The sequence below is a fragment of the Palaemon carinicauda genome, chromosome 34 (genome assembly GCF_036898095.1).
Source record: "Palaemon carinicauda isolate YSFRI2023 chromosome 34, ASM3689809v2, whole genome shotgun sequence".
In the NCBI taxonomy this organism is placed as follows: domain Eukaryota; kingdom Metazoa; phylum Arthropoda; class Malacostraca; order Decapoda; family Palaemonidae; genus Palaemon; species Palaemon carinicauda.
Window position 1 is genome coordinate 77,193,980 of NC_090758.1, and position 26,645 is coordinate 77,220,624.

General features: G+C 45.9%; 1 protein-coding gene across 2 annotated transcripts in view; it reads right to left on the reverse strand.

Moving 5' to 3' along the window:
- The window catches only part of LOC137626485 (HEAT repeat-containing protein 5B), a 95,547-nt gene extending 75,546 nt beyond the window's left edge, over positions 1 to 20,001 (reverse strand). The window contains exons 1-3 of one of the 2 annotated variants that reach the window (XM_068357507.1): positions 19,896 to 20,001; positions 10,470 to 10,626; positions 9,817 to 10,028 (exon numbers count right to left, since the gene is read on the reverse strand). In XM_068357507.1, coding sequence (XP_068213608.1) covers positions 9,817 to 10,028; positions 10,470 to 10,598 — 341 coding nt within the window. In that variant the 5' untranslated portion in view covers positions 10,599 to 10,626; positions 19,896 to 20,001. The remainder of the gene's footprint in view (positions 1 to 9,816; positions 10,029 to 10,469; positions 10,627 to 19,895) is intronic. The other variant, XM_068357508.1, reaches the window with a different exon arrangement.
- Between the last annotated feature and the right edge of the window lie 6,644 nt (positions 20,002 to 26,645).

Below are 26,645 nucleotides of genomic sequence, written 5' to 3' on the forward strand. Positions count from 1 at the left end.
CGAGAAGACGGGGAAGTATGAGGAGGAGAAGACGGGACGGGGAAGTATAAGGACGAGAAGACGGGGAAGTATGAGGACGAGAAGACGGGGAAGTATGAGGAGGAGAAGACGGGACGGGGAAGTATAAGGACGAGAAGACGGGGAAGTATGAGGACGAGAAGACGGGGAAGTATGAGGAGGAGAAGACGGGACGGGGAAGTATAAGGACGAGAAGACGGGGAAGTATGAGGACGAGAAGACGGGGAAGTATGAGGAGGAGAAGACGGGACGGGGAAGTATAAGGACGAGAAGACGGGGAAGTATGAGGACGAGAAGACGGGGAAGTATGAGGAGGAGAAGACGGGACGGGGAAGTATAAGGACGAGAAGACGGGGAAGTATGAGGACGAGAAGACGGGGAAGTATGAGGAGGAGAAGACGGGACGGGGAAGTATAAGGACGAGAAGACGGGGAAGTATGAGGACGAGAAGACGGGGAAGTATGAGGAGGAGAAGACGGGACGGGGAAGTATAAGGACGAGAAGACGGGGAAGTATGAGGACGAGAAGACGGGGAAGTATAAGGAGGAGAAGACGGGACGGGGAAGTATAAGGACGAGAAGACGGGGAAGTATGAGGACGAGAAGACGGGGAAGTATAAGGAGGAGAAGACGGGACGGGGAAGTATAAGGACGAGAAGACGGGGAAGTATGAGGACGAGAAGACGGGGAAGTATAAGGAGGAGAAGACGGGACGGGGAAGTATAAGGACGAGAAGACGGGGAAGTATGAGGACGAGAAGACGGGGAAGTATAAGGAGGAGAAGACGGGACGGGGAAGTATAAGGACGAGAAGACGGGGAAGTATGAGGACGAGAAGACGGGGAAGTATAAGGAGGAGAAGACGGGACGGGGAAGTATAAGGACGAGAAGACGGGGAAGTATGAGGACGAGAAGACGGGGAAGTATAAGGAGGAGAAGACGGGACGGGGAAGTATAAGGACGAGAAGACGGGGAAGTATGAGGACGAGAAGACGGGGAAGTATAAGGAGGAGAAGACGGGACGGGGAAGTATAAGGACGAGAAGACGGGGAAGTATGAGGACGAGAAGACGGGGAAGTATAAGGAGGAGAAGACGGGACGGGGAAGTATAAGGACGAGAAGACGGGGAAGTATGAGGACGAGAAGACGGGGAAGTATAAGGAGGAGAAGACGGGACGGGGAAGTATAAGGACGAGAAGACGGGGAAGTATGAGGACGAGAAGACGGGGAAGTATAAGGAGGAGAAGACGGGACGGGGAAGTATAAGGACGAGAAGACGGGGAAGTATGAGGACGAGAAGACGGGGAAGTATAAGGAGGAGAAGACGGGACGGGGAAGTATAAGGACGAGAAGACGGGGAAGTATGAGGACGAGAAGACGGGGAAGTATAAGGAGGAGAAGACGGGACGGGGAAGTATAAGGACGAGAAGACGGGGAAGTATGAGGACGAGAAGACGGGGAAGTATAAGGAGGAGAAGACGGGACGGGGAAGTATAAGGACGAGAAGACGGGGAAGTATGAGGACGAGAAGACGGGGAAGTATAAGGAGGAGAAGACGGGACGGGGAAGTATAAGGACGAGAAGACGGGGAAGTATGAGGACGAGAAGACGGGGAAGTATAAGGAGGAGAAGACGGGACGGGGAAGTATAAGGACGAGAAGACGGGGAAGTATGAGGACGAGAAGACGGGGAAGTATAAGGAGGAGAAGACGGGACGGGGAAGTATAAGGACGAGAAGACGGGGAAGTATGAGGACGAGAAGACGGGGAAGTATAAGGAGGAGAAGACGGGACGGGGAAGTATAAGGACGAGAAGACGGGGAAGTATGAGGACGAGAAGACGGGGAAGTATAAGGAGGAGAAGACGGGACGGGGAAGTATAAGGACGAGAAGACGGGGAAGTATAGGACGAGAAGACGGGGAAGTATAAGGAGGAGAAGACGGGACGGGGAAGTATAAGGACGAGAAGACGGGGAAGTATAGGACGAGAAGACGGGGAAGTATAAGGAGGAGAAGACGGGACGGGGAAGTATAAGGACGAGAAGACGGGGAAGTATAAGGACGAGAAGACGGGGAAGTATAAGGAGGAGAAGACGGGACGGGGAAGTATAAGGACGAGAAGACGGGGAAGTATAAGGACGAGAAGACGGGGAAGTATAAGGAGGAGAAGACGGGACGGGGAAGTATAAGGACGAGAAGACGGGGAAGTATAAGGACGAGAAGACGGGGAAGTATAAGGAGGAGAAGACGGGACGGGGAAGTATAAGGACGAGAAGACGGGGAAGTATAAGGACGAGAAGACGGGGAAGTATAAGGAGGAGAAGACGGGACGGGGAAGTATAAGGACGAGAAGACGGGGAAGTATAAGGACGAGAAGACGGGGAAGTATAAGGAGGAGAAGACGGGACGGGGAAGTATAAGGACGAGAAGACGGGGAAGTATAAGGACGAGAAGACGGGGAAGTATAAGGAGGAGAAGACGGGACGGGGAAGTATAAGGACGAGAAGACGGGGAAGTATAAGGACGAGAAGACGGGGAAGTATAAGGAGGAGAAGACGGGACGGGGAAGTATAAGGACGAGAAGACGGGGAAGTATAAGGACGAGAAGACGGGGAAGTATAAGGAGGAGAAGACGGGACGGGGAAGTATAAGGACGAGAAGACGGGGAAGTATAAGGACGAGAAGACGGGGAAGTATAAGGAGGAGAAGACGGGACGGGGAAGTATAAGGACGAGAAGACGGGGAAGTATAAGGACGAGAAGACGGGGAAGTATAAGGAGGAGAAGACGGGACGGGGAAGTATAAGGACGAGAAGACGGGGAAGTATAAGGACGAGAAGACGGGGAAGTATAAGGAGGAGAAGACGGGACGGGGAAGTATAAGGACGAGAAGACGGGGAAGTATAAGGACGAGAAGACGGGGAAGTATAAGGAGGAAGACGGGAGATAAGGACGAGAAGACGGGGAAGTATAAGGACGAGAAGACGGGGAAGTATAAGGACGAGAAGACGGGGAAGTATAAGGACGAGAAGACGGGGAAGTATAAGGACGAGAAGACGGGGAAGTATAAGGACGAGAAGACGGGGAAGTATAAGGACGAGAAGACGGGAAGTATAAGGACGAGAAGACGAAGTATAAGGACGAGAAGACGGGGAAGTATAAGGACGAGAAGACGGGGAAGTATAAGGACGAGAAGACGGGGAAGTATAAGGACGAGAAGACGGGGAAGTATAAGGACGAGAAGACGGGGAAGTATAAGGACGAGAAGACGGGAAAGTATAAGGACGAGAAGACGGGGAAGTATAAGGACGAGAAGACGGGGAAGTATAAGGACGAGAAGACGGGAAAGTATAAGGACGAGAAGACGGGGAAGTATAAGGACGAGAAGACGGGGAAGTATAAGGACGAGAAGACGGGAAAGTATAAGGACGAGAAGACGGGGAAGTATAAGGACGAGAAGACGGGGAAGTATAAGGACGAGAAGACGGGGAAGTATAAGGACGAGAAGACGGGGAAGTATAAGGACGAGAAGACGGGGAAGTATAAGGACGAGAAGACGGGAAAGTATAAGGACGAGAAGACGGGGAAGTATAAGGACGAGAAGACGGGGAAGTATAAGGACGAGAAGACGGGAAAGTATAAGGACGAGAAGACGGGGAAGTATAAGGACGAGAAGACGGGGAAGTATAAGGACGAGAAGACGGGAAAGTATAAGGACGAGAAGACGGGGAAGTATAAGGACGAGAAGACGGGGAAGTATAAGGACGAGAAGACGGGAAAGTATAAGGACGAGAAGACGGGGAAGTATAAGGACGAGAAGACGGGAAAGTATAAGGACGAGAAGACGGGAAAGTATAAGGACGAGAAGACGGGGAAGTATAAGGACGAGAAGACGGGGAAAGTATAAGGACGAGAAGACGGGAAAGTATAAGGACGAGAAGACGGGGAAGTATAAGGACGAGAAGACGGGAAAGTATAAGGACGAGAAGACGGGAAAGTATAAGGACGAGAAGACGGGAAAGTATAAGGACGAGAAGACGGGAAAGTATAAGGACGAGAAGACGGGAAAGTATAAGGACGAGAAGACGGGAAGTATAAGGACGAGAAGACGGGAAAGTATAAGGACGAGAAGACGGGAAAGTATAAGGACGAGAAGACGGGAAAGTATAAGGACGAGAAGACGGGAAAGTATAAGGACGAGAAGACGGGAAAGTATAAGGACGAGAAGACGGGAAAGTATAAGGACGAGAAGACGGGAAAGTATAAGGACGAGAAGACGGGAAAGTATAAGGACGAGAAGACGGGAAAGTATAAGGACGAGAAGACGGGAAAGTATAAGGACGAGAAGACGGGAAAGTATAAGGACGAGAAGACGGGAAAGTATAAGGACGAGAAGACGGGAAAGTATAAGGACGAGAAGACGGGAAAGTATAAGGACGAGAAGACGGGAAAGTATAAGGACGAGAAGACGGGAAAGTATAAGGACGAGAAGACGGGAAAGTATAAGGACGAGAAGACGGGAAAGTATAAGGACGAGAAGACGGGAAAGTATAAGGACGAGAAGACGGGAAAGTATAAGGACGAGAAGACGGGAAAGTATAAGGACGAGAAGACGGGAAAGTATAAGGACGAGAAGACGGGAAAGTATAAGGACGAGAAGACGGGAAAGTATAAGGACGAGAAGACGGGAAAGTATAAGGACGAGAAGACGGGAAAGTATAAGGACGAGAAGACGGGAAAGTATAAGGACGAGAAGACGGGAAAGTATAAGGACGAGAAGACGGGAAAGTATAAGGACGAGAAGACGGGAAAGTATAAGGACGAGAAGACGGGAAAGTATAAGGACGAGAAGACGGGAAAGTATAAGGACGAGAAGACGGGAAAGTATAAGGACGAGAAGACGGGAAAGTATAAGGACGAGAAGACGGGAAAGTATAAGGACGAGAAGACGGGAAAGTATAAGGACGAGAAGACGGGAAAGTATAAGGACGAGAAGACGGGAAAGTATAAGGACGAGAAGACGGGAAAGTATAAGGACGAGAAGACGGGAAAGTATAAGGACGAGAAGACGGGAAAGTATAAGGACGAGAAGACGGGAAAGTATAAGGACGAGAAGACGGGAAAGTATAAGGACGAGAAGACGGGAAAGTATAAGGACGAGAAGACGGGAAAGTATAAGGACGAGAAGACGGGAAAGTATAAGGACGAGAAGACGGGAAAGTATAAGGACGAGAAGACGGGAAAGTATAAGGACGAGAAGACGGGAAAGTATAAGGACGAGAAGACGGGAAAGTATAAGGACGAGAAGACGGGAAAGTATAAGGACGAGAAGACGGGAAAGTATAAGGACGAGAAGACGGGAAAGTATAAGGACGAGAAGACGGGAAAGTATAAGGACGAGAAGACGGGAAAGTATAAGGACGAGAAGACGGGAAAGTATAAGGACGAGAAGACGGGAAAGTATAAGGACGAGAAGACGGGAAAGTATAAGGACGAGAAGACGGGAAAGTATAAGGACGAGAAGACGGGAAAGTATAAGGACGAGAAGACGGGAAAGTATAAGGACGAGAAGACGGGAAAGTATAAGGACGAGAAGACGGGAAAGTATAAGGACGAGAAGACGGGAAAGTATAAGGACGAGAAGACGGGAAAGTATAAGGACGAGAAGACGGGAAAGTATAAGGACGAGAAGACGGGAAAGTATAAGGACGAGAAGACGGGAAAGTATAAGGACGAGAAGACGGGAAAGTATAAGGACGAGAAGACGGGAAAGTATAAGGACGAGAAGACGGGAAAGTATAAGGACGAGAAGACGGGAAAGTATAAGGACGAGAAGACGGGAAAGTATAAGGACGAGAAGACGGGAAAGTATAAGGACGAGAAGACGGGAAAGTATAAGGACGAGAAGACGGGAAAGTATAAGGACGAGAAGACGGGAAAGTATAAGGACGAGAAGACGGGAAAGTATAAGGACGAGAAGACGGGAAAGTATAAGGACGAGAAGACGGGAAAGTATAAGGACGAGAAGACGGGAAAGTATAAGGACGAGAAGACGGGAAAGTATAAGGACGAGAAGACGGGAAAGTATAAGGACGAGAAGACGGGAAAGTATAAGGACGAGAAGACGGGAAAGTATAAGGACGAGAAGACGGGAAAGTATAAGGACGAGAAGACGGGAAAGTATAAGGACGAGAAGACGGGAAAGTATAAGGACGAGAAGACGGGAAAGTATAAGGACGAGAAGACGGGAAAGTATAAGGACGAGAAGACGGGAAAGTATAAGGACGAGAAGACGGGAAAGTATAAGGACGAGAAGACGGGAAAGTATAAGGACGAGAAGACGGGAAAGTATAAGGACGAGAAGACGGGAAAGTATAAGGACGAGAAGACGGGAAAGTATAAGGACGAGAAGACGGGAAAGTATAAGGACGAGAAGACGGGAAAGTATAAGGACGAGAAGACGGGAAAGTATAAGGACGAGAAGACGGGAAAGTATAAGGACGAGAAGACGGGAAAGTATAAGGACGAGAAGACGGGAAAGTATAAGGACGAGAAGACGGGAAAGTATAAGGACGAGAAGACGGGAAAGTATAAGGACGAGAAGACGGGAAAGTATAAGGACGAGAAGACGGGAAAGTATAAGGACGAGAAGACGGGAAAGTATAAGGACGAGAAGACGGGAAAGTATAAGGACGAGAAGACGGGAAAGTATAAGGACGAGAAGACGGGAAAGTATAAGGACGAGAAGACGGGAAAGTATAAGGACGAGAAGACGGGAAAGTATAAGGACGAGAAGACGGGAAAGTATAAGGACGAGAAGACGGGAAAGTATAAGGACGAGAAGACGGGAAAGTATAAGGACGAGAAGACGGGAAAGTATAAGGACGAGAAGACGGGAAAGTATAAGGACGAGAAGACGGGAAAGTATAAGGACGAGAAGACGGGAAAGTATAAGGACGAGAAGACGGGAAAGTATAAGGACGAGAAGACGGGAAAGTATAAGGACGAGAAGACGGGAAAGTATAAGGACGAGAAGACGGGAAAGTATAAGGACGAGAAGACGGGAAAGTATAAGGACGAGAAGACGGGAAAGTATAAGGACGAGAAGACGGGAAAGTATAAGGACGAGAAGACGGGAAAGTATAAGGACGAGAAGACGGGAAAGTATAAGGACGAGAAGACGGGAAAGTATAAGGACGAGAAGACGGGAAAGTATAAGGACGAGAAGACGGGAAAGTATAAGGACGAGAAGACGGGAAAGTATAAGGACGAGAAGACGGGAAAGTATAAGGACGAGAAGACGGGAAAGTATAAGGACGAGAAGACGGGAAAGTATAAGGACGAGAAGACGGGAAAGTATAAGGACGAGAAGACGGGAAAGTATAAGGACGAGAAGACGGGAAAGTATAAGGACGAGAAGACGGGAAAGTATAAGGACGAGAAGACGGGAAAGTATAAGGACGAGAAGACGGGAAAGTATAAGGACGAGAAGACGGGAAAGTATAAGGACGAGAAGACGGGAAAGTATAAGGACGAGAAGACGGGAAAGTATAAGGACGAGAAGACGGGAAAGTATAAGGACGAGAAGACGGGAAAGTATAAGGACGAGAAGACGGGAAAGTATAAGGACGAGAAGACGGGAAAGTATAAGGACGAGAAGACGGGAAAGTATAAGGACGAGAAGACGGGAAAGTATAAGGACGAGAAGACGGGAAAGTATAAGGACGAGAAGACGGGAAAGTATAAGGACGAGAAGACGGGAAAGTATAAGGACGAGAAGACGGGAAAGTATAAGGACGAGAAGACGGGAAAGTATAAGGACGAGAAGACGGGAAAGTATAAGGACGAGAAGACGGGAAAGTATAAGGACGAGAAGACGGGAAAGTATAAGGACGAGAAGACGGGAAAGTATAAGGACGAGAAGACGGGAAAGTATAAGGACGAGAAGACGGGAAAGTATAAGGACGAGAAGACGGGAAAGTATAAGGACGAGAAGACGGGAAAAGTATAAGGACGAGAAGACGGGAAAGTATAAGGACGAGAAGACGGGAAAGTATAAGGACGAGAAGACGGGAAAAGTATAAGGACGAGAAGACGGGAAAGTATAAGGACGAGAAGACGGGAAAGTATAAGGACGAGAAGACGGGAAAAGTATAAGGACGAGAAGACGGGAAAGTATAAGGACGAGAAAGACGGGAAAGTATAAGGACGAGAAGACGGGAAAAGTATAAGGACGAGAAGACGGGAAAGTATAAGGACGAGAAGACGGGAAAGTATAAGGACGAGAAGACGGGAAAAGTATAAGGACGAGAAGACGGGAAAGTATAAGGACGAGAAAGACGGGAAAGTATAAGGACGAGAAGACGGGAAAAGTATAAGGACGAGAAGACGGGAAAGTATAAGGACGAAAAGACGGGAAAGTATAAGGACGAAAAGACGGGAAAAGTATAAGGACGAGAAGACGGGAAAGTATAAGGACGAGAAGACGGGAAAGTATAAGGACGAAAAGACGGGAAAAGTATAAGGACGAGAAGACGGGAAAGTATAAGGACGAGAAGACGGGAAAGTATAAGGACGAAAAGACGGGAAAAGTATAAGGACGAGAAGACGGGAAAGTATAAGGACGAGAAGACGGGAAAGTATAAGGACGAAAAGACGGGAAAAGTATAAGGACGAGAAGACGGGAAAGTATAAGGACGAGAAGACGGGAAAGTATAAGGACGAAAAGACGGGAAAGTATAAGGACGAGAAGACGGGAAAGTATAAGGACGAGAAAGACGGGAAAGCATAAGGACGAAAAGACGGGAAAGTATAAGGACGAAAAGACGGGAAAGTATAAGGACGAGAAGACGGGAAAGCATAAGGACGAAAAGACGGGAAAGTATAAGGACGAAAAGACGGGAAAGTATAAGGACGAAAAGACGGGAAAGCATAAGGACGAAAAGACGGGAAAGCATAAGGACGAAAAGACGGGAAAGTATAAGGACGAAAAGACGGGAAAGCATAAGGACGAAAAGACGGGAAAGCATAAGGACGAAAAGACGGGAAAAGTATAAGGACGAGAAGACGGGAAAGCATAAGGACGAAAAGACGGGAAAGCATAAGGACGAAAAGACGGGAAAGTATAAGGACGAAAAGACGGGAAAGCATAAGGACGAAAAGACGGGAAAGCATAAGGACGAAAAGACGGGAAAGTATAAGGACGAAAAGACGGGAAAGCATAAGGACGAAAAGACGGGAAAGCATAAGGATGAAAAGAGGGTGAAACTAAAGACCAAAGGGAGGGTGAAAGGCCCTACAGTACACCTGTAAGATGGCACTGTTTAATGATGATGATGAATTAAAAAGACAAAATGGTAAAATGGACCTAAGTGCACACAGCGATGGTTCAGAAATTCAATGGCTAGATCAGTTAACCCTTTTACCCCCAGGCTATTTGGAAATTTCCAACCCTTAACCCCCAGTGGGTTATATTTTTCCCAGCACATTTTGCAGTATATATTTTTTTCAAATTGCTCTAACAGGCTTATTTTTTGTCATAGAGAGGTCAGGTTGGTCTCATTCTCTTGGAAAATGCCTGAAGTTTCTCAAAAAATTATCAAAAATATGCAAAAAAGAATTTAAATAGCAGTTTTTTGCAATGACGTACCGGTACGTCCATGAGGGTAAAGGGATGGCTTTTGTGAAACGTGCCAGTACATCCTTTGGGGGTAAAAGGGTTAAAATACATGAGAGAATAATTCTTCAAAGGTAAAACACAAAATTGCGAGCCAATTACAACCACCAGACCGCCAATACTCACAGACGCGTCGGGAGATAGCTCGGGGAGTCGTCCTTGTTCTTGAGGACGTCGTTGCACTTGTTGATCGTCTCGAAGAGGAGGAACGTGTCGCCCACGGAGAAGAGGGTGGCCAGACAGCGGGCGACCAGCTTTCGGGTCGGCGGCCCGGGAGACTCGTTCATCTGGGCCACTAGCTGATCGACCAGCTGCTTCTGGCATCCCTTGATGTCAGACTGAGAAGGGTTGGCATTGAAAATTGGTGATGGCGTAAGCATTGAATTAGTATGATACATAAAAAACCACGGTAAATAGTACAAATCAACAATACAGTAACAAAATTGAATTAATAATAAATACATCGGTTTTATTCTGAGTACAAAATACATTATTCTTGATCAATTCTATTCCATATTATTATTATTATTACTACCCAAGCTACAACACTAGTTGGAAAAGCAAGATGCTATAAGCCCAAGGGCTCCAACAGGGAAAAATAGCCCAGTGAGGAAAGTAAATAAATAAAAAAAATGATGAGAACAAGTTAACATTAAATCATTCTAAAACAGTAGCACCGTTAAAACAATCAGTCACGAAAACAAGATCAAGGTGTTCAATTTTATCCCACTATAAAAGCAATCAGTCAGGGAAATGAGAAGTCAAGAAAACCTACTGACCTTATGAGCAGCTTCCAAAACCTTGTCGAGAAAACGAAGCCACTCGAACACGAATATCGGCCGCTTGGCTGGCGGTAGCTGCTTGAGGGCCTCCTCGTTCAGCGTCAGGCTGTGGCTGAGTTCCATCATGGTAAACGGTGTTCTTCACTGACTGAAACTGAAATGTTTAAATTAAGTTAAAAAAGGAATTTGACAAAGGAAAAATCACAAATTATTAGTAATTTGTATTTTTCCTAACATACTTACCGAGAAATGACAAATTCAAAGATAATTTGTATTTTTCCTAACCATACAAAACTTAGCTATTTACATTGGGTTTACCTTTTAGCGTAGCTGAAATGGCGAGCCATTAGAATTTAACGAGGGTGTATTACCCCCGCGCTAGTTAGCGGGGGGGTAGGGGAGTGGTAGCTAGCTACCCCTCCCCCCCTCACACACCGGTGAAGCTCACTTTCACTTAGAGGTAGGACTTGTCTTGGGGGACAGGGCTGGTGGGCAAATATATGTAAATAGCTAAGGTTTGTATGGTTAGGAAAAATACAAATTATCTTCGAATTTGTCATTTGTTCCGTAACCGAAATACAAACCACGCTATTTACATTGGGTGACATACCCCTTAGGAAGGGTGGAAAGTCCCCAGCCTTACTGACTTCGGCTTACCCGGGGGCTCAATCCCTCAGTGAGCAGCACTTGAGAAAAGGAGCCCCTGCCCTCACAAGTTCCTAGCATCGCTAGGAACGAGTGGCCTACATAAGCAGTGTGTGGAGGAAAGTGTGACTCGTCCTTTGAAGTTGACCTTGAGACCTTTAGATAGGAATCTAGGATAGGACGTTCCCAATACCACCTCGTCAGGGTATGGGGGACGCAACAGTATTAAGCTTAATACTAAGAGCACAAAGAAGCATGGGTTACCTGCAGAGGTCGAGGTCAGCTATGCGAGGACCAGGATGCTGCTTCCCCAAGAGAGGGGAGAATGAAGAGAGAAGTAAGGGTCAGACATACTCTTTCATTCACGCAGACTAAGACCGAGTAACAACGCCCTCAAGCTCCTGCTACTTGTCCAAAAAGGAGCCTGAGGTTAGACCAGCTGTTGTGCAGCCACCACAGGGCCGATAGAAAACGTATCGAGGCTCCTGTGGGTCATGTCTTGCAGGTAGTGGGCTGTGAAGGTCGTCTGACGCTTCCAGACCCCAGCTTGAAGTACCTGCGTCACAGAGAAGTTTCTCTTGAAGGCCAGGGATGTAGCAACACCCTTGACATCGTGTGCCCTAGGGCGACGTGACGGAGGAGGGTCTGGATTCAAGGCATGGTGGATAACCCTTCGAATCCAAGCTGAGATGGTGTTCCTGGTGACCCTCCTCTTAGTCCTGCCTGTGCTCACAAACAAAGCTCGCACTTGAGGACGGACTGCAGCCGTTCTCTTCAAGTAGTGCCTCAGACACCTCACTGGACATAGTAGCAGCTGGTCTGGGTCGCTTGTTACAGAACGGAGACTCGCGATCCTGAAAGAGTCGAAGCGAGGATCCGGCACTCCAGGATTCTGAGTCTTGGCAACAAACTCAGGGACGAACCTGAACGTTACCTCCCCCCATCCCCTTGAATGGGCGATGTCGTACGAGAGACCATGAAGTTCACTAACTCGCTTGGCCGAAGCCAAAGCGAGTAGGAAAGCCGTCTTCCAAGACAGGTGGCGATCGGAGGCCTGGCGTAATGGTTCGAAGGGAGGTCTCTTAAGAGCCCTGAGGACTCGAACCACGTTCAAAGGAGGAGGTCTCACTTCCGACTGGGGGCAGGTAAGCTCATAGCTACGTATGAGTAAAGAGAGTTCTAGCGATGAAGAAATATCCACGCCCATCAGCCTGAAGGCCAAGCTTAAGGCTGAGCGATAGCCTTTCACTGCCGAGACAGAAAGGCGCATTTCTTCCCGCAGATAAACGAGGAAGTCCGCTATTGCTGGAATAGTGGCATCGAGTGGAGAGATACCCCTCCCACGACACCAACCACAAAAGACTCTCCACTTTGCTTGGTAGACTCCCTCAGAGGACCTTCGCAGGTGCCGAGACATTCTCTCCGCAACCTGTTGCAAAAAGCCTTTCTCCGTTAGGAGACGCTGGATAGTCTCCAGGCGTGAAGCCGAAGCGAGGCCACGGCCTTGTGAGGGACGCCGGAGTGGGGTTGTCTGAGAAGCTCGTGTCGTGGAAGAAGTTCCCTCGGGGGCTCCGTCAGGAGCTGCAGAAGGTCCGGGAACCATTCCGCGTGATGCCATAGCGGAGCTACCAGAGTCATCGAACAGTTGACTGATAGTCTGGTCCTGTTGAGCACCCTTCTCATCAGACAGAACGGTGGGAAGGCGTACACGTCGATGTTGTCCCACCGTTGCTGGAAAGCATCTTGCCAGAGTGCCTTGGGGTCCGGGACTGGGGAGCAGTACAGGGGCAGCTTGAAGTTCAACGCTGTCGCGAACAAGTCCACAGTCGGGGAACCCCACAAAGTCAGGACTTTGTTGGCTATCTGAGGATCCAAAGACCACTCGGTACTCACTATCTGCGAGGCCCTGCTCAGACTGTCGGCGAGCACATTCCTCTTGCCAGGAATGAAGCGAGCTGATAGTGTTATCGAGTGGATTTCGGTCCACCTCAGAATCTCTACTGCAAGATGGGATAGCTGCTGTGAAAAAGTGCCTCCCTGCTTGTTGATATAAGCCACTACCGTGGTGTTGTCGCTCATCACCACCACCACGGAGTGACCCGCCAGGGACCGTTGGAACTGCTGAAGAGCCAGAAAGACGGCCTTCAATTCTAGCAGGTTGATGTGTAGGCACTTTTCTGATTCTGACCAAAGGCCTGAGGCCCTCTGGTTCAGAACGTGCGGCCCCCACCCTTCTTTTGACGCGTCCGAAAACAGAGTCAATTCCGGGGGGAGGACGAGAAGACTCACTCCCTTCCGCAGGTTCTCGTCGACCAGCCACCACCACAAGTCCGTCTGTTCCAAAGACCCCAGCGGGATCAAAATGTCCGGAGAATCGGATCCTTGATTCCACCGGGACTTGAGCCGCCACTGTAGGGATCTCATCCTGAGGCGGCTGTTTGGAACCAGACGAGCCAGGGAGGATAGGTGACCTAAGAGACGCAACCACGACTGGGCGGGGAGCTCTTCTCGCCTGAGGAAGGGTTCCGCCACCCTCCTCAGCCTTGCTATCCGGTCGTCTGATGGAAAGGCTTTGTGGAGATTGGTGTCTATCAGCATGCCTAGATAAACCAGTCGTTGGGACGGCTGCAGAGAGGATTTCTCGAGGTTTACCACGATCCCCAGATCCTGGCAAAGATCCAGAAGCCTGTCTCGGTGCCGAAGAAGGGTCGACTCCGAGTCTGCTAGGATCAGCCAATCGTCCAGATAACGAAGGAGACGAATGCCGTTCCTGTGCGCCCAAGATGAAATCAGGGTGAACACTCTGGTGAACACCTGAGGAGCTGTGGAGAGACCGAAACACAGCACCTTGAACTGGTAGATCTTGTCGTCTAGGCAGAATCTCAGGTACTTCCTGGAAGACGGATGGATTGGGATCTGGAAGTACGCATCCTTTAGATCCAGTGTGCACATGAAGTCTTGTGGTCTCACCGCAAGTCTGACCGTGTCTGCTGTCTCCATGCTGAACCGGGTTTGCTTGACAAACCCGTTCAGAGCCGAGAAGTCGATGACAGGTCTCCAGCCTCCAGACGCCTTCTTTACAAGAAAGATTCGACTGAAGAAGCCTGGGGAGCCGTCGACAACCTCCTGGAGAGCACCCTTCTCGAGCATGGTCTCGACTTCGGCCTGAAGGGCCAGCCCCTTTGTCGACCCCATGGCATAGGAGCTCAACGACACTGGATTCGCTGTCAGGGGAGGTTGAGATGTTGTGAACGGGACGCGATAGCCTTGGCCAATCACTGAGACCGTCCAAGCATCGGCTACGTGTTGCTGCCACCTGCGGACGCAACGCTGAAGGCATCCCCCCACAGGTGGACTGCCACCCCTAGGGCTTGCGGCCGCGGCCGCTACCCCTAGGAGTCTTGCCTCCCCAGGAGGACTTGCCGCCCCTCTTGACCTTGGCTGGAAAGGGCTGGGGCTTAGACACCACTTTCTTAACTCCCGGTGCCTGCTTCGGAGCCTTACGAGGCTGCTGCTGCTTTTGCGGCGGAGCTGGAGGCTTATAGGGCCGAGCTGTAAGGGCCCTATGGAGGAGGGAGTCCGTGCTAGATTTCCTCCACCTCTCAGCCATTCGCTCCATATCCTGTGGCTCAAACAGGTTCTCCCCAAGAAGGGAAGCATGTCTGAGCCTACACACATCCACGGCGGGGACCTTCAGATGGAATCTCTCGGTCACCGCATCGCGCCGCTTCAACACCGAGTTGGCCCACAGGGTGGTGACCTGGTGCGCCAAAAACTCGAGGGAGCGGGTGCCTGAGAGTAAGAAGGTCTCCAGGGCCCTCCTATTGGTCTCCTTAGACAAGTCCTCGGAGCGCAATAGGATGCCCAGAGTTCCTAGCCAAAAATCCAGCCACGAAGTGGCCTGCATGGCACACTTCGCGACCTTTTCATGGCTCAGGATCTCTGCCGCTGAGAACGACACCTGCCGGGCAGAGAGCTTCTTAAGGGGAACTCCCTTCGCCAGCTCCTCCACGGAGTGATGGAGAGGAAGAGCGAGACTGGACTCACCCAAGATCTCAAAATACCTCCTCTGCTGAAGACGAGGAGGAGGGATGAGCTTGTTCCCGGCAGAGGAACGACTGGAGGAGGCAAGAATCGCGAGCTGGGCTTTGGCCCTGGCTCTGGCACTCTTCAGACCCCGAGACCAGGGCAGAGCCGCACTGGACTTAGGGGCCTTCCGAACGTCGAACACTTCGTCCAAGATAGTGTCCTTACCTTCACTGGGGGCGATCACGGGGTCCATAAGCCCGTTGAGTTGCCTCATCAGGCTCAGGACCTGCCAGAAGGCATGTTCAGATTCCTGCTGATCTCCTCCATGCTGGCTGGCAGCTAAGTCTCCTGTCCCCGGAATCTCTTCCTGGGGTGAAGCGTGGACGTTCCCCCAAGGAGCCGCGGGTTCCTGGCGAATCCTCGAAGAAGATTTCAGGATGGTCTTGGAGTCCTTGGATTCCCTCCTGGGAGGGATACAGGATCCCAACAAAGAGGTTCAAAGAGCCCCTTCCGCACGAGACGACTCTCCTCCATGGTGCCGAGGGGAAGACTACCGCTTCACAGGACTCACCCGAGGACGGAAAAGCCTCGTCCACGGGAGAAGGAGAAAACGCTCGAGCAGGAGAAGGGGGCTTCGCGACAGACCTCTTGGGAACCAACTTCGCCCTGGGGGAAGTCACCACGAAGTCCACTCCTCTCTTTCTCTTCAGCGTAGGAGAGGCAGCCGTTGGTTTGTTGCCCTGATCGGCGAGTGCTGGTTTCATTTCCCTCACTAACGCCCGCATCAGAGGACCAAACCAAGTCTGTTGCTCCACGGACACAGAGTACGAAATCCTCGCTGGAGGGAAAGGGATCGGGCAATCCTTCGGAGTGGACACCACTGGACCTGCCTGAAAAGAAGGGGGGGAAGAAAGACGCACTAACCTCTCTGCAGTGTCTTCCCTGTCCTGCGTTTAGATGGAGGCGATCCAGAGCGCTGTCTGGGAACACGCGTTCCTGCTGCTATCACTGGCTGCGAAATTCGCCGCGAACGATGGTCGCGCGGGCGCGAGGGCGTACAGGTGAACGAGCGCGTGGCTGAGCCGGCGAATGAATGCGTTGGCGCGATGGCGAGGGAACGCATTGCCGCGTGGGCGAGTGAGAACGCTCTGAAGATCGCTGGCGACGTAGGTCAGGAGACCTGTAGCGCGAGGGAGAGCGATTGCAAGCAGGCAATCGGTGGTGAGCTGGCGAACGCTGGCGCGCAGGTGAGCGATGGCGTGTTGTCGCGTGGTGACACGTTGGCGAGCGATAGCGCGCAGGTGAATGATCGCGCGAGGGCGAGCTAGCAGAGGGCGAACCATGTCCTTCCAGAATCTCTGGCCGACGACGCGTTGGAGACCACGTGCGCGCAGGCTGTAAGTCACGCGGGCGGTCCGGAGATCGCCGATGATCAGGTGATCGTTGACGCATAGGAGAACGCTGACGAGCAGGCGATAGTAGGATCGTCTGTGAACGCTGGCGAGCAAGAGGGCGACGCGTGAAATCCTGTGAAGGAACAGTTGGCGCGGCGCGTTCACGAACAGGAAGAGCGTAGGCGCGTGGACGAACATGTGCTTTAGAAACACGCGCTGGAGAACGTGGACGATGTTGAGTAGAAACAAGATGAGGATCGCGAGAGAGCTCAGGAGACTGATGGCGCGCAGGGTGCCCAACAGGGACTGCAGGATGTTCAGAGACCACAGGGGAGCGCTGGCGAGCAAGAGGGCGATGATCCTCAGAAGAGCGCTGACGAACGGGAGAGCGCTGACCAGCAGGAGAGTGCCTGTGCGCTAACACTGCAGAAGGGCGAGCAGGGGAACGCTGGCGCGCTGAGCGCTCTTCAAGAACCACAGGATGGAGGATGGCCTCAGGAGAGCGCTGGCGAGAAGGAGGGCGGACATCAGGAGAGCGCCGGCAAACAGGTGAGCGCTGACGAGCAGGAGAGCATTGACGAGCAGGAGAGTGCTGACGAGCAGGAGAGCGCCTGTGCGCTAACGCTGCACGTGAAAGGGAAGAATCCCTTTGCCCCGAAGGGACCGTTGCCCGTCGGGTGACGAGGTCCCCAGAAGGTGAAGTTCTAGCAGGAGTAGGAGACCGGTCCCCAGAGAGGTCCAAAGGAGCTGGAGCTGTAGGCTGAATACGACAAGGAGAGTCCCCTTCGGAGGAAGAAGATCCAAAAAGGCGCCTCTTAACCCCCTTATAAGGGGAAGGGAGGCCCTTGCGACGCAGCGGACGGTGAGCCTTACAGCGAAAGCGGCCACGGGGAAGATCATCAGGACCACCAGTCCTCCGAAGGGGAGTCTCAGTCAAGGCACTCCCCTTAGAGGGAAGCTGGACAGTAGACGAGCCCGTAGGACTCACTTCCCCCTTCGAAGGATGTACGGAAGGGGGAGGAGAGCCGTCAGCACCAACATCCTCAACTGCACCTGCAGAGGATTGCCCCGCCCCGTCGGAGGCCTCTGCCACCACGACGTCGACGATAGACAGAGGGTCTACCTGGCTACCGCCGGCGACTGCTTAACGGCAGCCCCCAACGAGACAAGGTCAATCAGGGCAACCCTGGAGGGCAAGCCCTTAAGCCCCAGGGAAGCCCAAATCTGTAAAAGATCATCATTAGACAATGAATTATCAATAACCTCCCCCAGAGGAGGGGGGGGGAACCGCCCCGCTATGGGAGGCGACGCCCTCTCCCCCCACCCAAGGTCGGGAAACAGAACTAGGGCCTGCGCTACCACTCGGCCGACTCTCCTTAGGAGCCGGACGAGGGGGAGCTTCGGAGGAGGTTTGGGCGACGAAAGAAGTGTCCCGAGAACCTTCCTCCTTCAAGGCAACCCCAGAAGGAGAATGGTCTCTCTTGGACTTCTTCTTACGCCGGCGGCCAAACCTCTCCCACTGGGAGGCAGACCACTCCCTACACATGTTTTCCTGGTCACACCGTCGGCCCCGACACTGCGGGCAAAGGGTGTGAGGATCCGTATCCGTGGCCGACATAAAGGTCCCACAAGGGCGGCCGGCAATACCAGGGCACGTACACATAGCAAAGACAAAGGTAGTCAACTTCAAACACACACAAAAGCTGTAGAGAAAAAGCAGAAAAAAGATTAAAGGCTGTCAACGAGGACGATGGACAGACACGTCTGTTCATCGCCGAGCCAAAAGTGAAGTAAATCACTGGTGTGTGGGGGGGGAGGGGTAGCAAGCTACCCTTCCCCTACCCCCGCTAACTAGCGCGGGGGTAATTAACCCTCGTTAAAAACTATTGGCTCGTCATTTCAGCAACGCTAAAAGGTAAACCCAATGTAAATAGCGTGGTTTGTATTTCGGTTACGGAACAAATGAGATTTCAACGTTAAATAGTGCTGGAGAACGGGTAAATATTTAACAGCTAGTACAGACTGGGACTTATCATTAATATTACTTGCTAAACTACAACCCTAGATGGAATCTTAAGAAGAGTAAGAACATTAGAATAAATATTTCCAATATAAACTATAAAAACTTCAACAAAACAAGAGGAAGAGAAATTAGATAAGATAGTGTGCCAAAGCGTACCCTCAAGCAAGAGTGTATTTAATATTTTTGAGGACTAATATAGGCACGGGGGATTGTAATAGCTAATCACTGTATGCCTTTAATTTAAAATTGGCCTATGTACAGTTGGCTTCAAGAATTCCGGTACACAATACCACAGACTACCTATGGTAATGTGTATCGAAATTCTTGGAGGCAACTGTACATTACTATGTGATTTTTGGCCTTTTTAGTACACTTTTGGGGTATTTAAATGATATCTCCTAGCCTAGCCTAAATAGAGAACCTAGCCTAGATAGAGAAGACAGGTTAGGCTATAATGCCTACCTTATTCTAAGCATAGGATAACCATGAGGTATATATTAAGTTTTATATGTAATTTTGGCCTAAGAAGGCCTATAATTTCCGAAAAAATTAAATTCCATGCCTATAAAAGACTATAATTTCCAAAAAATTAAATTCCAGGCCAAAAAAAGGACTATAATTTACAAAAAATTAAATTCCATGCCTAAAAAGACCTATAATTTCCAAAAAATTAAATTCCATGCCTATAAAGGACTATAATTTCCATAAAATTAAATTCCATGTCTATAAAGGACTATAATTTCCGAAAAATTAAATTCCATGCCTAAAAATGCCAATAATTTCCAAAAAATTAAATTCCATGCCTATAAAGGACTATAATTTCCAAAAAAATAAATTCCATGCCAATAAAGGACTATAATTTCCAAAAAATTAAATTCCAAGCCTAAAAAGGACTATAATTTCCCAAAAAAATAAATTCCATGCCTATAAAGGCCTATAATTTCTGAAAAATTAAATTCCATGCCTATAAAGGCCTATAATTTCCGAAAAATTAAATCCCAGGTAGTCCACCATTAACCAAAACCTAGGTACCCTAAAGCAAAGCTCTCTGCCACTACCCTACAGAGGATAATAGTACCTACCTACGGCTGCTGAGCCTACCACAAGCACAAAGAGGCCTACCCTGCCTCTAATAGGCCTACCCTTACTCAAAACACGTGCAAAAAAAATTTCCTAAATGGTGACCCCTGACATCAAGGTCGTCCCACGTAAACAAACAAGTTTCGCCAAAGTTTCGCCTATAAAGATGATTATAAATCCCTTAATATTAAATCCCCATTGGATTTACATGACACAATTAATCCCTAGGGATTCGTCTCACTTTTAACTCACATTAAAACGGGGAGTTGATTCATTTGCGGTTTTTATCGGCCATTTAATACCAGTAACTTTTCGCACTTCGCACAGCTGACATTTTTCGACTGTTGACAATCGTGACAGTGTTGCCAGATGGGTTGGTGTAAAAATCCCCAAAACTCGTGATGAAAAATCCTTAAAACAACACAAAAATCCTCAAAACAACACAAAAATCCTCATTTCCACAAATATATTTTCTTCTAATTATGAAGCTTTACTTATTTAGAAATTACGCACTATAAATTTTTACTCATTTTTGTTTCTTCTTCATAGAAATTTGTATATAATTTCCCCACCAGGTAGCCCAAATCCTCAAAACTCGTGATAAAAAATCCTCAAAACAACACAAAAATCCTCATTTCTACAGATATATTTTCTTCTGATTATGAAGCTTTACTAATATAGAAATTACAAACTATAAATTTTTACTCGTCTTTGTTTCTTCTTCATAGAAATTTGTATATAATTTCCCCATCAGGCAGCCCAAATTCCCAAATCTAGGTATAAATATCTATATTTAGGAATAAATCTCCATATCTAGGGATATATCCCCATATCTGGCAACACTGAATCAGGACTGGAGGAGAAGATCGGTAGAGGAGTGACCTTTGAGCCGCCATTTTTTAAAAATCTTTTAATAGTTTAATTATATTTATTTCTTTATTTTTACTCGTGTTAATTATATTTATTTATTTACATTTACTTGAGTTTTCTTTTTTATAATTATCTATATCTTTCTTTTGTTTATTTTTCCATTTTTATTGGAAATTTTCATTGATTTAGATTTCGTTTAAATGAAAATATCCTTTAGGTCGCCATTTTTAAAGAGGATTTTTATTTGATTATTTTTTATACTTATTAAAATCTTTCATTTATTGTGTTTTATTTTTATATATAACTAATATTAATTTGGAATCTATTTACGTGAAAATAAGTAATTTTTCAACTTCTCATGTATCAAAATCATTTCAAATTTAGGTGTTGTTTTCATTATTTAACTAAAAAATATTTGATAATTCCATTAACTTATATAAAATATCCTTCATTAATTATACGTAATGAAAATAAAGTCATAAACGTTAAAAACAAATATTTCCTACACAAATAGATCGTGTTTTTAATAGTTAACCTTAATATTTTACGTTTTTTGTATAAGATTTATTACGTTTTCTATTATCTTTTTAAATGGGTATCTAAAGTAAAACTGTGAGTTGGCAGAATGAAAAGTAATATCTGTAGTTTACTATTCTATTTACACTGAAAATGAGATTTATATTCTGTCTTATGGGCATTCATACTTTTATATATCGATTAAATACAATATAATCTACCACTTGTCAATTATATTCACTAACAGTAAACTATATTCTAATAAACCCGTCAACCTTTGTCTATTAAAACAAGATAGAACAAAAGGTTCAATCATTTATATAGATTTTCTATATTCTATAGAAGTCATCCTCCTATAGGCTACAGTTTCTAAATATGAGTGTTTTTATTTTTCTTAATAGGAGCTCAGCCAATCTACCTTTTTTTTTTTTTTTATTATTATTATTGCTTGGAGTAGAAGCTCCTGGTACAGATAGCTTGTGTTAAATCTATAAGATTAAGATTATAAAATTTGGGCACGTGATATTAAGCCCAAGCATCAGACCACGGAATTATCTTATGCTTGTTAACTTTCACAGTGAACAGTGGAAGGAAATGAATCAAAATTTTCCAATATATAAAAAAAAAGACAGCAGGATTCCTAATATGTATAGCAAAATTATTCATTGAATTAATATCACAGACCTTATAATTTCTATTTTTTCCTTACAAATACAGCCCCGAATACTTTAAAATTCAATATCAATTGCTATTTTATCCCTTCAAACCTTGAAATATTGGATAGAAAGACAATTAAATATGAATGGAGAATACAGCTGGGTATAGATAATTAAAGTTGTCGTGACTTATTAGAATTTTCCCTGCATTGCAATCTGTTAGATGGGAGTGCAAGCCCTACACAAACTCGATAGTTTCTTGTGTCTGCAACCTCACCATACCTGTGAGATAAGGAGCCATTGCTTGGCTTACACTTGGCCCTATGGAGAAGGTGTTTTGGCACTGATCATGTGGACGTATATTTGTGCCATTCATAAACCTCTACACCTACAGTATTATTAGAAAGATGCAACTCTTTCTTATATGGTGACTAATTAGGCTTTGTTATTATTATTAGTATCATTATTATTACTTGCTAAGCTACAACCCTAGTTGCAAAAGCTGGATGCTATAAGCGCAGGGGCTCCAACAGGTTAAATAGCCCAGCGAGGAAAGGAAATAATGAAAAACGTTTAGTTTAAGAACAATATTAAAATAAATCCTTCATAAATACACTATAAAAACTTGAAAATAACAAGAGGAAGATAGAATACTGAGCTCGAGTGTACCCTCAAGTAGAGAACTCTAATCCAAGACAGTGGAAAACCATGGTACATTGGCTATGGCTCTGATCCAAGACTAGAGAACAATGGTTTGACTTTGGAGTGTCCTTCTCCTAGAAGAGCTGCTTACCGTACCTAAAGTCTCTCTTCCACCCTTGCCAAGATGTAAGTGGCCACTGAGCGATTACAGTGCAGTACTTAACCCCTTGAGAGAAGAATTCTTTAGTAATCTCAGTATTGTCAAGTGTATGAGGTAAGAGGAGAATGTGTAAGTGTACACATTTATAGAACGTGGACCATACGGTACACAGTAGCCATCAGACGCGCTTTTCAACACCGATGTATAAGTGTCACAAAGATTTTAGATCCACCATAATGCAAGATTATGAAGTCAGAAGAAAAATATGGTAAAACAGTACATCCTTAAAATTTGTTTTAAACCTAGCTCTACAGGTAGAAGAGACTCCAGGTATGTTAAGCAGCTCTTCTAGAAGGACCCTCTAACAAACCATTGTTCTCTGGTCTTGGGTAGTGCCATAGCCTCTGTGCTATAGTCTTTCACTGGTTTGGGGTAGACGTCTTAATCAAAGCCTTCGTACACTATTTCTCTTGCTTGAAGTTTTCATAGTTTATATATCAACAATCTATTTTGAGATTACTTTATTTAAAATATTTTAATCGTTCATTACTTCTGGTTGTTTACCTACTTACTTGTTTCCTTTCCTCACTAGGCTATTTTTCCCTGTTGGAGCCCCCGAGCTTAGAGCATCTTGCTTCTCCCAACTAGGGTTGTAGCCGAGGTAGTAATAATAGTAATATAAAGGTAGTACAAGGGTATTACACAACCCACCTACCTGTCAAAGGACTAGCAGCCACTTTGTCTTAAGCCCTACGAGAGAGATAAGGGATTCATGTGAGAAATTTATTTTATAGACTTGGGTTCATATAGAGAACATAGAACAGACCTTCAATATCTATTATTTGTTACCACACACCTGCAAACCTTGTCTCCATTGGTGGGAGGAGGTCCCTTAGAATCAAACTGGTTCTTATCTTTCCTGGATAAGTCAACAGGTAATAATATTGATGTAGAAGCTGTTAGTCTCTCAGACAGTATTGGCTTTAAGGGAGGCTAGGACCAGGATACTGGAAACCCAGAGATGACGCAGTGCTAATCAGGTGCGAGAAACTTTCAAGACAGAGCCACAGCTCATAGCTCACTTTGAAGCTTGAACAGGCAGTTTCCAAGAGGATCAGAGAATGAAAGTATCGGTGCTTCTTCAGCAGTATGACAAGGAAATCTCTATTAGTTGTAGGGTCCTTTGATTAGATCCTTCTCTAGGTGCAGGTTATTTTCACTTTGCCTAAAAATACGTCTGGCATATTCTTTACACATTCCTGTCCTCATACGAAACAAAAGAAATTAGCAAACTATTCTTCTTTGCTAAAGGGGTTAACTACGGCACTGTAATTGTCCAGTGGCTACTTTCTCCATGGTAAGAGTAGAAGAGACTCTTTAGCAATGGCAAGCAGATCTTCTAGTGACACTCCAAAATTGAACCAGTTCTATAGTCTTTGGTAGTGCCATAGCCTGTGTAACATGGTCTTTTGCTCTCCCGGGTTAGAGTCCTCTTGCCTGAGAGTACGATCAGACACCCAAGTAAAGGATCCGAAGGGGATGAACATATCCCACTATACCTTGACTGTGAGAATATTTGATTTCTGGAGGGACAGTTGTCTACTACCAGTACATCACAAGGTTCTGCCATAAAGAGAACATCCTGAAAGGAAACGAAGCTGTTAACGGGTAAGCAAGCTCCTTCCATCCACGGCAGAATTATGGAAGGTGTGGAACTCCTCGCCTTTTCCTGTTATATAGAATAACGTTAGGCACCAGTTAAAGCGACTCACCTGAAGGCAATTCAAAAGGGTAGTCTCCAATCACCCAACCATAAAGGTATTGGTCAAATAAGTCTCACTCCTGTTTCTTAGCCACGACAGGAATGATAAAAATAAGTGTAACGATTGCCTTCACTTAGGCTACAGATCTAACAATAAGAAATGTTAGTGGGTAAAAGCTGTTCACGACCTACTAGAGATGAGAAACTTTTTGCACTAGTACTACTCCTGGCTTCCTTCAAAGAAGTCTAAAGAATGGGAAGGAATTGGTAAATGAAGAGCAAAATCACTCATGTATACTGCAATGATTTCGTGATTACTTCTAGAAAAATTATTTAATAGTTCCCACTACTAAAGCACAGGTGGGCTACAAGAGTTTCCCAATACGAAAACAAAGAAAAATTCCCAGGTATTTGTCTTTTTCCTTTGAAGTAACAACAGGCTTTCTTGTCTCATAACAGCAACTTGTCATAGAAATACTACATGGCAATTCCTTGTTGATAAAGCCTAAGTCAGACAGACGTGTATAAAGACACAAGGAATGTGAGGCAGTTTTGGAATGACAAAAGGGACCCCTTGCCAAAGTTTCAAAGGCCACAAGCTGAATGCATACTGTAACACTAAGAAAAGATCCAACAGCTGAGAATACATAACCGTAAGATGGAAGGTTCTACATCTTAAACCACTCATCACTTAAGCAATTATATGAAAGTTGCAGTGCTACTAGACAAATAAGGTTTCTATATGCATAGGAACAAAAGGTAGGAATATCATTGGCCATTTAAATCATGTTTGGTCCATATGGCCAGCATTAGGAAAAGGCAATTTAGTGCAAACCAAATCACCTTAGTTAATACTTATCTGCTTATAATTTAACCTTGTGCAAGACATCAGTTATATAATTTATTTTCAATTAAATTTATCAAGATTGATGTAATGATAATTATCTATCTCTCACTGCAAAGTATTTTACTTGCATTATTAATTTTAGGCAATCTTCAGGATTATTCTTTCCTTGATTTACCTGCTATTTCGTTTATAAACTTAAACTACTGTGTCCATAAGGTCCTTAACCCTTTCGCACCCAAGGGCCGTACCGGTACGTTCTTGCAAAACAGTTATTTACATGTTTTTGCATATTTTTCATAACTCTGAGAAACTTCAGGCATTTTCCAAAAGAATGAGACCAACCTGACCTCTATATGACAAAAATTAAGGCTGTTAGGGCAATTTAAAAAATACATATAGCAAGGGTTAATTCTTAGGGTTATGACCAACACAGTAAGCCTCTTTGATTTCTCATTACTTAGAACATTTACATCCGACATGAATTAATACCCCACACACACACAACAGAACCTTTTTGAAGGATGTCTTCAACTTTCCGTATAAGCATTGTGCATTTATACAAGGACTTCTTCCTAACTTTGTTCAACATTGACGCCTTTAAAATTTACCTGCCATGGATCTTGAATTGCTAATTTCAAAACATAATTTAAATGGATTACCACTATAACCTAAACTGTCCACAATAACAATACATATTGTTTTTCAAGAACTAAGTTATGAGTTGGTGGCCAAATGTTCAAGAAGGCTTTGTGATTAAACTGTCCACAATAACAATACCTATTGTTTTTCAAGAACTAAGTTATGTGTTGGTGACCAAATGTTCATCAAGAATGCTAAATTAATGGTAAAATCTTTGAGTTTTCAACAACTAAGTTATGAGTTGGTGACCAAATGTTCAACAAGAAGGCTAAATTAATGGTAAAATCTTTGAGTTTTCAACAACTAAGTTAAGAGTTGGTGACCAAACGTTCAACAGGAAGGCCAAATTGGTAGTAAAATCTTTGAGATTTGCTAACAATGTTGGTGACTAGCCACTATACACTGAAACTGGTATAACTCTAAGACGGATATTTTAGGGAACATTTTTCCATTGCCAGTTCTATTAACCCTTTCGCCCCCAAAAGGACGTACCTGTACGTTCTTGCAAAACACTGTTATCTACATGTTTTTGATAACTTTATGAGAAACTTCAGGCATTTTCCAAAAGAATGAGACCAACCTGACCTCTCTACGACAAAAATTAAGACTGTTAGGGCATTTTGAAAAAAATATATAGCAAAATGTGCTCGAAATTTAACCTTATGGCGGGGGTAAAAGGGATAATGCCCTTGGGAAAAAATAATTCTCAAAATAGAATCACCGGAAGTATGAATCTTGCATATATGGATTTATAATTATTTAGAATTATATGGATGATGACTTAGCAACCATGAATATTTGACAACATCCAGCAAATATCCCAAGCAATGTAATAGTTCTACATTACTAACATAGTATATAAAATTATGTATAGGTCAAATTGATTAGGAAAAACAAAGAAAAACCAATG